At 40.6% G+C, this 12,122-nt stretch overlaps 1 protein-coding gene across 1 annotated transcript in view; it reads left to right on the forward strand.

Moving 5' to 3' along the window:
* The window catches only part of KLHL14 (kelch-like family member 14), a 45,045-nt gene extending 33,940 nt beyond the window's left edge, over positions 1 to 11,105 (forward strand). Inside the window, exons 4-7 of the mRNA XM_010022136.1 lie at positions 4,551 to 4,741; positions 4,920 to 5,078; positions 7,750 to 7,907; positions 8,376 to 11,105. Coding sequence (XP_010020438.1) covers positions 4,551 to 4,741; positions 4,920 to 5,078; positions 7,750 to 7,907; positions 8,376 to 8,516 — 649 coding nt within the window. The 3' untranslated portion in view covers positions 8,517 to 11,105. The remainder of the gene's footprint in view (positions 1 to 4,550; positions 4,742 to 4,919; positions 5,079 to 7,749; positions 7,908 to 8,375) is intronic.
* The last annotated feature ends 1,017 nt before the right edge of the window (positions 11,106 to 12,122 follow it).

The raw sequence follows: 12,122 nt of genomic DNA on the forward strand, positions 1-12,122 counted from the left end.
TGGAGCTGAATGAACTGATAAAATTAGCCATATAAATAGAAATAAAAAAATTGCATCACAGTTCATTATAGCCTCTAGCTTTATTAGTAACATCATCCTTTACTTCAAAAATTGTTTTCTGAAATCCTTTTTTTCTTTTTTAGTTGTTAATAGAGCTAGTACAAGAGCAATCTTTAGCTAAAGAGGCGCCTCTGGTTCGGCAGCCCCCAGCCTTCTCTCTGATTCCTGCCAGCACTGTGGGATAACCCTACGACTGGGTTATTTACCTTAAAACAGAGGGATGCCTTCCCCTCTGGTTCAGATCCCCAGACTGAGTCACAGCTGACTCAGGTGTTGGATCAGGGGAGACAGGAGGGGTGTGTGACATTGCGCATCACTGTGCAAGTCATCCTCAGTACACCCGGAGGCTGACTGGTGTTTGTGCAGAGCCTGAAGATATTTGGTGGAGCCTAATCTGTGCCCTGATTAGGCCTTCTGGGTATCTGCAAGCAAAACTCCTGCGGAGCACATGCAGCTGGCTGAACGGCTGGGTTTATTTGGCTGACAAAGCTCAGAAGGCAGAAGTAGATAGTTGAGGGTTGGAGAAAGCAGACAAGTAGGAGTTTTTCCACCCCCACAGTGGACAGTTTCACTAGAAAATGAGTTTATAATCACAGGTGTGGAACATGACTTCCCTTGTGCTCTGGTGGAAGCTGCTGCCTTCAACCAAGAGTCAGAAACTCCACTGTGCATTGTGATTGCTTAGCAGCTGCCCTGTAATAAACTGTGATGTATTAGCATTACAGCTCCTTACAGTGTTATTTAAATGTATTCGTCCACTCACACATAGTTCCCTCTGCAAGGGGCTTTAACTATGACAACATTAATTGTCACCTCTTTTGTTCAGGATACATAACTCATAGACTTACCCATTATTTTTCTTTAAAGATTCCTAAGCATTGGGGTATTGTTGGGAAACAGGGATTTTCAAATCTTTCTAAGCACTTCCTAAAATGCTTTTAATAGTTTATTTGCTCATCTCTAATGACTTCCTCAGAGTTGTTGCAGCTTTTAGATGTGGGGTCTGGCCCAGTTCTTGGAAGATCATACAAACAAGAGAGCTTTTATGCAGTTTCTCAACTCCTTTAGTCAGATAAAATTCCCATTAAAGTCAACAGGCTATTCCCCACCCTCCCAAGGAGTACAGGGTCATACCCTGTCTCTGCCTGCATAATGCAGGCACCATTGACAAGACAGACTGTTTAATGGGTTTCTCTGAGTCATTATGGTCCATCAAGTCAAAACCTACTTAGGAATTTTAGTCTGAGAATAATTGGCTGGATGGACTATAATAGCTCTTTTGAAATGACTGCCAGGTAAATGTGGATCTCATTCACAGGCAGTATATTCTCAAGTTGAAAATCCGTATGAAATATTTGATGAGTAAACTTTTTTCTCGTATGATAAAATCCATATCTGATTGATTTTACTGTGTGAGCTATAAAGAGAAGTCTAATCCCGTTATGGATTCAGAGCCACTGATGTATTTTCTTTAAAGCCAACGAAGTTTGGTTTCTTCTCATTTGAAGAACATGACAAATACATGTTTTTGAAAAGTATGCACTATTTTCAGATGTGCATTGTTTAGAGAAGCAGCAAGTGACTCAGAAGCTTTCAAAATGCACATCTGCCCGACGATGCAGTAACAATGGGATGCTTTTTGGACAGCAGTTCAGTTAGACCAACATGCCTGCTGGTCTTTGTAGCAGATGTATCTGAACTTGAGGCACAAGCTTCAGCTGGACATCTTAGTCAATACTGTTGCATCTTGCCAGCTCAGCCCAGGGCTGGAAAAGGCATGTGGAACATAATAACATTTAAAACATCTTTTTTCTTACATTCCAAGTTAAAAGCTTTTTGTTTAAAGACCAGCAAAAAGCATGGTGTCGTGCCAGGACCTGTAAAAGCACAAGTGGAAGTGAGCAGGTCAGCGTCCTCACTGAGGCCAAGTGATGAGAAAAAAAGCCACAAAAAAAGAGATGAAACAATTTCACATTTCATTTTAGTCTTTGACTTTAGTAATAGCAGTGTTAACCCTTATTAAGATTACTTCAGTTTTTAAAAAGCAAAGTCAGTTCTAGAAGTGATTCTGAAACCAGTCCAGATACCGCAGGGAACAGTAATAGCACTGATTGGTTTCAACCCCAAACTGGCAGTTGTATTTTTTGTTTCAGGGCATAAATTCATCATCTCAGGAAATCAGAAAGAAATTCTTCCCTTTTATATGTATATACTTAGGCAAAGTATTGAGTGAAGGGGTATGAGGAAAAGTAGTTCAGAGACCAGTGAATGCTGAATACTTGCAAATCCTGAAGAAAACCACAAAATACTGTCTTATTGTCCATATTCAGATCCTGAGGTACATTCCAGTTACCTGATTAGAATGGATAGTGTCTTCCCAGTTTTGTGGGGAAAGTTGTCGTGCAAAGATTGGTGTATTATGTTTTAATCTGAATCATATTTTACAGCAGTTTAAAAACTCATCGTCTAGCAGCATGCCCCTTACACACTGTATCATTGAAAAGTGAAAAACCAGAAGCTTAAAATATTTGTGACAGGAGCTGTAGAGGGAATATTCATATCCAAGCAGAAGAGTGAAGCGCTGATGCTTTCATTTTTGCTCCTTATAGTGACACTGTGTGGATGAAACCAGGAGTACACATAGAGAGTAATGTCAGTGAAATCCTAGTTAAGAGGATAATGCCTGCAGTTGTACCTACCTCTGCTTGTTAACCTGAACTAAAGAAACATTGAGAACAGTTTGTTAATGGGTTCATCAGAGGAGGTGCACAAGGACAGACAAGTGGATGCGTGAGCACCCCAGGAATTGATGACAGGCACCCTGTGGGTTTGTGCCTTTTGGCTTCAGGACACAGGAGGGTTGGAGGACATGTGCCTGCCCATGCAGGCTCTCTGATGTCTAGTAGGATGTGACCTCTGCATCTTTTCCTGGTTTTGGGGCCTCTATGGGCTGTCTTGCTTCTGGCCTGTCACATACTCTCAGGAAGCATATAGGCACTTGATTGCCTGTAACACCTATACCCTCTGTCAAATTAGAGTGAAATCAGCCAGCAGTTTTTTGTTGAGGAGGCAACACTCAGGCAGACGTGGCTACACATACGATGTAATCAAATAAGCTTTGTTTCCATAGAAAATCAGGGTAAAAACATAGATGCACGATTTGCTGCCTGACCATGCAGAGCAATATATGCCATCAGCTTCTATCTGCCCATTGACAGATAAATTAAATGGTCTTATTTAATTCGTCAGTTGAGCTGGAGGCACTTAGCAGTATTCCTGTCCTCTTACTTCAATCTTTGTTTTGAATAGCCTTATCCCTGTGGTGGTGCTCCCGCTTCTGCTCAACAAGGGGTGCTGTTCCACACTGTCCAATTTGCCCACGTGCAGGCAAGGTGAAACAAAGAGGTGTTCAGGAGGTGCTCAGTGACCCCAGCTGGTGAGAAGCCCTGTCAAGTGTGCACCAAATCCAAAAAGTAAGGCCAGAAGCAGGCAGTGTTGCATCAGATCTGAATGCCCATCAAGCCCTGCTGTTCCAATGGCTGTGTCTTCATGTCTTCCTGACCTCTCCTCCTCCAACTTAGAAACCACCAGCCAGTCTCAACCACATTTAACAAAGAGAGAAAATTCTCCCAAGTGTTAAAGTATACCACAGATTTTGTGACAATAGGCAGCTGGGTAAAGGAGAGAAAACTATTCCTGCCTTCTCTGAAAGAAACACTCCTGAACGTGTGCCTGGCTAGATGGTGGGTTAGACACAGCACACCAGGCTTCACTAACTCAGCTGGTCATGGGATGGCTGTAGGGAAGCGTGGGGAGGAGATGGGTCATACCAGAGCTGTTTACTGCAGGTGGCTAAAACTTTTCTCAGTTAGTTGGATGCAAACTGACCTCTTTCAAGTTACAGGGTGGAAATGTAATGTTGTGCCTAGCATAGGAAAGTTGTTCTATTTACAGTACTGCAGAAAGAAGAAAAAACTGGTATTTGAAGAAAAATTTTGATGATGTGGTTCTCTTAGTAAATTGAGAACAATGACCCTTGAAGGACCATAAAGAAAGTGAATGTCAAGATAATTTATTATTGTTACCTTATCTACCTCATTTTTCACTTTGTCTTACTGAGTTGTTACATCCCTTACAAGGTAATGCCCCAAACATTAATGAGCACCTTTTTTATCTCTCATGGATGTGAAAAAGCAACAAACAGCTTTGAAAAGGGGTATTTTCTGCCAGGTTTATGCATGCTTAATTGTTTAGACACCAAAAATTACATATTTATTTGATTTGGAGCATGCTATTTGATTAACAAAGCAGCCGCAGTCTCTAGGATAGCTGTAAGCATGTGAAGCTCCTGGACACTTCTCTCTGAAGTAGCATTTGAAGGAGCAGCTATCTTAGTCCAGGCAGTCAGCTGGAGAGGGGAAAAAAAGCAGTTGATGTGGCTAATTGGTTTGTTGTTGGCTTGTTTTGTTTTGTTCTGCCCTGTCCTCCAGGAGAGCCAGTTTCTACGCCTGTCGCCTTGACAAGAACTTGTACGTAATCGGTGGGAGAAACGAAACTGGCTACTTGTCCAGCGTGGAGTGCTACAACCTGGAGACAAATGAGTGGCGTTACGTGTCCTCCTTGCCTCAGCCTTTGGCAGCCCACGCAGGAGCTGTGCACAATGGCAAAATATATATTTCAGGCCAGTGTCTTTTATAATTACTGCCATATTAAAAAAAAAAAAAAATAAACACAAACCAAAAAAGCCAAAACTATTCACTACCACCAAAAAAAGCTCTAGAACCCCAAAACATAGAGCTAAATTCCTGCACACAATGTCTCTATTTATATTAATTAACAGATGTATATTTGCTTTGCAGGAGGTGTTCACAATGGAGAATATGTCCCCTGGCTGTACTGCTATGACCCTGTGATGGACGTCTGGGCCCGAAAACAGGACATGAACACAAAGCGAGCAATCCATGCTTTGGCTGTAATGAATGATCGACTGTATGCAATCGGAGGAAACCATTTGAAAGGTCACACTTTTAATAGAGAAAAAGCATTTCACTGTAGCCCATCTGATAAAGAGTATTTGTGTTAGACAGTCATTGTTAGGTACATTATAAAACAGGCAACACAATTTAACAGGACACTTGAGCCAGAAAATTTAAAAAAAATTTTATGCAAATTATTTTAAAATTATAACAGTACATTGAATATATGAGTAATGAATGCTTTAGATAATAAAAATGGGAGCTTCCATTACTCAGAGGCATGAACAATTTGTCATTACCAAGAATTCAATGAAACAAACAGATTATTCTTTGACCCGAAAGTACCAGCAATATTTTCCTCTGTAAATCATTTTCCAAAATGTGCAGTTAGAGCTTTATTCAGAGCAACACACAAAAACAAGCTCCTGATTTAATGAAGAGAGAGAAAAAAAACCCTCTAGCCATTAAATATTAGGACTAGGCTCTTTAGATCCCTTTTTATTATTAAATGTAGCTTGTGAATTATAATTCTTTTTTAGAGGCCTCTTGTTTTCATCTTTTGAAAAGGGCTCATAATAAAATAACTACTGCTTAGGAATCTGGTATTTTTTGTCTTAATACCTACATGCCGCTGCTGTTACTGCTAAAGAGATTCTGCTTAATCCAGCCACTTAGCCAAAAAGCACAGCTTCTGCTCCTGTGTCCCATGACAATATTTGACAGTTTATATTCAACATTTTTCTTTTTCTCCTTTCTGAGAAAAAATTAAAAAAGCCTCACAACAACAAAAGAGGAAATAGTAATGCAAAAGAAAACGTGATGTTAAGTGCCAGTAACACCAGGCCATATGCCTGGATGACTGGCACCTGAGTCCCCAGGAAACTCTGCAGCTACATGCTCCTTTGAAGATCTCAGTGTCTGTGGAGCATGTAGGAGACAACGTCTGAGATGGAAATTTTCCCTGGTAAAGAGCAGTGGGGCAGAGAGCCCTGCAGCCAAGTACAGGGCTCCACATCCCCAGTTGTCATGAGTGTTCCTAGGCTGGACCTTACAGGCCGAAGGGGGTAAAAGCTGCCTGCACATGTGCACCTACAAATCTGTTGCAGAGTTCCACAGTGCTGGCTTTTTCTCCTAGGAAAATAGAAGTTAACATGTCACAGCTCTCCTGTAGCTAAAACACATGCTTTCGTATGCATAGGCTTGAATTGCTTCCATCCTGACGCCTTTTCTTCCACACAGTTTCACCTACCATCTTCTGGGAAAGAAGGAACTTCTAATAATCACTGCATTTTTTCCTCTACAGCTGTTGGCCTTGGTGCCTTTGTTATGTGTGAATTACTCACTGTTGTGAGAGGTATTTAACATCCAGGCTTCTAGAAAGCTGGGGCTGTCTGGTAGAAGGGCTTTTTGGAAAACTGATTTCTTCTGTACAGAGAAACAAAAGGAAGAACTTCAGGGAAAGGGAAGAGGGAGGGGACTGAAGTGCGGATGAAATGCCACCAATTCTCCACTGCGGGGGGAATAGCAGTGCTCCGTGGCAAAGCTCTCCTTTGTGCAGCTGGATTTGTATACTAGTGTTAGCAGTGCATTTACCACACCACGGCTAGTCATGTGCGTACTGCAGTTTGTTACAGAGCTTTTGACAGATTCTGGGTGCACTGTGGTGGCTTTTTGATGGCCCCTTGAAAACTTCACAGCAATGAAAAATTAGTTCATCATAACTATTCATTCCTGACATAAATAAGACTCTTCTAATTGTGAAGTTCCAATATCACCAAATGACCTTCTCCAGAAAATCTAACTTTTCTTTTCTGTCATATCTTGATGGAGAAGATGGCAATGTCAAGTAAAGCAACTCAGTGTATTAAGAAAACCATCATTTTACTGCAGAGCTCTAATAAGAAGGTAATGTGAGGTAGAGAAATGTGAAAATATTGGAGCAGGAACCAGGACTCCTGGGTTCTGTGTCTCTGTTCAGCTCACTTAATTGATACTAATTGATACAGCTTGAGAGTCTTAAGCTAAGACCCATCTGCCCTTTGGTGATTACAAAGCAGCAGTTGCATGGAGCCATTTTCTGTCTGTCAGGGAAGGATGGGACCACTGTACATTTTATGTTGTCTTAAGACTGTCACATCACAGCTTAGGGAACACCTTTAATCAGCTTGGAAATTGAAGATGGTCCTGAACATCACATCTGTCATGCTAAGCACCTTGTCCCTCTGTAACCAAGAGTATGTTGACTTGTTAGACACTGGTTTCCGAGCGAGATTTTTATCTGTTGATTTTTGAATAGATTAGATCTGCTGACTTCTGAGAAAGACTACAAAGGACAGTCTTTTCCTACATGTTCAAACTTGCATTAGCGCTGACAGATGAAGAGGAGTATTGCTTGAATCTGCTTGCATCATTGATAGGTTATTACCGAGTGTTACTTGCTGATCTGTTCATGTCTTACATGTACTTGTGACTTGCAGAAGACTGTAGAACTAATGGTAAAAGCCTTCAACAGATTTATTTGAACCAAAATAGTGAGACATTACATTATGGGAAATGGCTTAAATGTATATGGCAGTATTTTCTAGAAGAAAGTTTAATGATGATGTTATAAATGTAATAATATAATGGTAATTGTAATTTAATAAATTTAGCAGTAAACCAAATAATCAGTATGCCATAATTCACATACTGTTTTCTCAATGGCCTCATCCAGGTTTCTCCCATCTCGATGTAATGCTTGTGGAATGCTATGATCCAAAAGGCGACCAGTGGAATATCCTCCAGACTCCTATTCTGGAAGGTCGCAGTGGCCCTGGCTGTGCAGTCCTTGATGACAGTATTTACCTTGTAGGAGGCTACAGCTGGAGTATGGTATGTACCTGCTTTCTGCAATGACCCTTCCACTCCTTCTGAGTTCTTGCAGCCAATCTATATTACTGAGATGGGACAGAGAGGAGACGAGGAATGAGGTAGCTGCAGGGGAGGTTTTGGTTTTGTTTTCTACTTCTGGAGAACATGGAGTATTTTTTCACCTTTGTGCTTTTCTATTTAGATGGGTTATCATCAGACTGTATTCACTGATATGGAGTAATATAAAAAACATTACATTTGGCAGAAGTGATTGATGGGACTATATGCTTATAGCTCTGCTTATAAGGCACTTGTAAAGAAGCCTGATTTGCAGAGGCTGGGTGCACAGCCCATATGAAAATGAACCCTCTTGAAGGGCTTCTAAATTAGAGCTCAAAACCATGAGTCGCTTTTGAACATCTCTAAAGCTGATGTGTGACTTGGATTTTACCAAAGCCACATTTAATATTACTTTTTGTTCTGTTACAGGGAGCCTACAAATCTTCTACCATTTGCTATAGTCCTGAGAAAGGAACTTGGACAGAACTAGAAGGAGATGTTGCTGAGCCACTTGCAGGACCTGCTTGTTCAACTGTCGTATTGCCAGCCTGTGTACCATACAACAAATGATAGTCAAGGAGCACTGACACGAACACTGGTTGCATTTGGGAAAATAATGACAGGTGACGTAAATATTTTATTAGAACAGGATTCCTGTTAAAACAAAGCTACCATAATTGACCCCTTATTCCATATTTAATGCTTTAGGAGCAAACTAAAGGAAAACAAAAACCAGCTGTTGTCCCATCTCAGATAGATGCCGGTGTCTTATGAAGCAAGTAGCTAAAACACACCGAACATTACATGCTGACAGACTGCCATTTCAGACTGATTTTAACTTTTTCCTGCTGCAGAGATATTCCTTACATCAAATTTAACTTTAAAAAATAATGAAGGCTAACTGTTCAAATACAGCCTGAAGAGACAAGATCAGTATTGTGCATTGTATCTACCTGCATGTGATCTGTGTTGAAGTCATGAGGATGTTGTTTTCATGAATGCTTCAGAATTCAGACAGTGAAAAGCTCACACTGCATTGCAGAATTGTCTCCTCTGTAATACTAACCTACAGCTGCTTCACATGCTCTGCAAGCAACACAGCATCAGAAGATTATAAAAGGTAAAGAAATATCATTCAGTTTTTGCACAGCTTCGCAACTAATACACTCTGCCTTCAAAGTCCCCATGTGTAAGTGCAGCGGAAAGCAGACTACAATGAAAGCCATGCTTTACAGAGCACTTCTTGCAATAGCAGCTTAGGGATTAGGATCAAATTCTTCTAATCACACTTGTGTAAAGTCAGAGTCATTTCACTGAAATCACACGGAATGGCTGTTTTTACGTTAGTATAACAGTAATTTGGTCCTACAGCTTAAATTCTGGGTTTGTAAAGTAAGTTATTTCTATGATCACTTAACAAAGCACTGGAACCTTTACTTACTTTCCACTAACCTGTTAGGAGCATCCATGCTAGTTGCTTCCAAAGACAAGACAACTGCATTTAATTATAAATGTATTACTCTGGACTCTTAAATGATTACGCACAATTTTGGAGAGGCACTGGTAAGTAGTGAAAATACTCCTGTGTGGTTGATCTTAAAATGTACTCTGAAAGATTTTTACTATTGATCCAAAGTAATATGAGGCTAGACTTCCCACTGCCTTATAGCCTGTGTAATTATTTACACATTGCAAAGCGAGTTCAGAATGCTACCACGTGGGACCAGTAGCGTTTAGGACTCGCTTCATGAACTCATAGTCCCTTGCACAGATCAGGCTCTCTATGTTTTAACCTTATGTCTTTCTGTCCTGGCTTTGCAAAAGCAGTGCCAAAATTTGAGCCTGATTCTCCACCACCTAGCAGTTAACATAATCATGTACACCTCAGTAAAGTATACGCATGATTCTTCCAATGTGGTTTACTGGTGCTGCATCCATTATCCTCAGGACCGTCCTCTTCGCTAGTATAAACTGACATTGCTCCATTGAAGCCAGTGGATGTACTTCGGTTTATGTCAGCTAAGAATCTGACATTTAATTTGCCTAATTATAACTATCTGCACTAGTAAAGGGCAAAGGAGACTCAGATCCTGCATTTTCAAGCCTGCACATACCTTCCACAATAGGACTTAATGCTAGTGCATTAAGTAAGGAGCAGGCAACTAATGGAGGTTGGTTTCTACTTCAAAGGCAGTAGATGGGAGAAAGAATTCATTATTTGCTCTGCAAAATAGAAAGAGGGTGAATGTACATGGAAATTACACTATATATTGATGCTTGAGAGCAGTATAAATCATGGAGGGCAAATACCATGGGACTGTTTCTCTCTGGCATCAGTCCAGTTTTATTGCAGTGCAACTCCCTTGCTTGCAGCAGAATTACACAGTTGTAAAATCGGACTAATGCAGTAAAGACTGATTCCATACAAATGCAATAACCTAATAGATGAGGTAGCTGCACGCTTGGAAAAAAACTGTTTAAACAAAATAATTAGCTGAAGATGCTAATATTTGAATGTGCTGTTGGGGAGTTTTCCAGTGAGCATCACTAAGGAACTCATAAAGGTGGAGTGTATATCCTGAACTCTCAATTCATTTCTACTACATAGTGCAATCTTAGTTGGTTTTGTATTTATTTATATTGTTCAGATCCAAGGGATCCCTTGTAAAATATATTTGGTGCAATCATGATTTTTTTTCTTTCTTTCCTGTTGAAAGTATATAAATATAAATATATATAAAAAGGAAACTGTTAAGATACTAAATGAAGAAACCTTGAATGACATTTAAGATCAGGATGAGGTCTGCCATTGAATACTGACTGTCACCTGTCTCTACTAAAATGTACCATTTTTAAAGGATATTTGTTGTCCTTTCAAGTGGTTCTTTTTTTTACCAAGATAATTTAAAGATTTATGAAGACTGTATGTAAATCTTTTTATCTTTCAGGAAGGCATGACCAAGGAAAGTGCTAACTGAATAAGTCACACAAAGAATGTAAATTTTGTACAGTACTAGACTGTGTAAATGAAGCTTGCTTGTAGGGGGGAAACTTTAAATAAAACTTTATGTACTAATTCAACTGTCTGCCATATTCCTACTTATAAAGTGTATGTATAAATAATAACTACATTAAATTCTTTGGAACTTTTTTTATCATGTAGATGCGTAAACTTCTTTTGTTTTGTGGCCATACATAACAGCCTCGTTGCTCTCCAGTGCTTGTAAATGCAGCGATGCAGTAAAAGGCAGGCAGGCAGAGCCTTCCCCTGAGCACCCGTGCCTGGCCTCTGCTTCCAGCAGGGAAAGCCCCACCTGGGTGCCCCCAGGCAGGGTCTGACCTGCCTACGGAAGCGATGGGACATCTTTGAAATGCCTCTGCCTTGCACTGCTCTGCGCCTTCCTCTGTCCTGTGGTAAGATAAGTGGAAAGGACACCGCTCCGTTAAATGCAGTCTTGCTTTGGGGAACGTAATGCTAGTTGGGGCGATTTCTTCCCTCTTCAAAATGCCCCTCGTATGGTGATAGCCTTCGAACTATGGGTACTTCTGTTCTTGGAGGGGAAATGCTGGCACGGGTGAGCAGTAGAGGAGTTGGGACAAGAGGTATTGCCAGGTAAAGGCAGGTGTTTTACCAGGAAGCAGAATGATTATCAATACCAGTTACTGTACTACATGTATTATTTATTCATTCATGCCTACAAACCTTAGTCAGGGACCAGACTCTTCTTATTCAAACCCAGTGGGTGCCCTGAGCAAACAAAAAGACAGTCCTTACAGCAAGCGTGAGTTGTGCTGGGGGTGGGATGAGGGTGCAATGAAAGAGTCTGGTCTAACAAGAGGGGATCAGTCTGTTCAAATCTTTTATGAGGAAGAGAGAGAAAGGCAAGCGAGCAGCAACTATGGTAATATAGCACAATGAATAGGACTGTTTCATTAAGGAGTTTATTGCAGAAGAGAAACAAAGGAAGAGAGATTGATGCGTATTTTAAAAGTAATGCAGGAGGAGGAAGAGGAGAAGGTAAGAGCAGTAGACAGATGATTTTGAAAGGAAGGATGTGAAGTGAGAAAGAAGAGGTAAGAATGAAAGGAAGAATAGAGAACAGGAGACTGCAAGGGGAGAAAGTGTGAAGTTCTTGTGGAATAAGGGCACAGAGAAAGTAAGGGCTGGAGTAATGA

Source organism: Nestor notabilis, unplaced genomic scaffold (genome assembly GCF_000696875.1).
Source record: "Nestor notabilis isolate BGI_N333 unplaced genomic scaffold, ASM69687v1 scaffold32209, whole genome shotgun sequence".
NCBI classification, from domain to species: Eukaryota; Metazoa; Chordata; class Aves; order Psittaciformes; family Psittacidae; genus Nestor; species Nestor notabilis.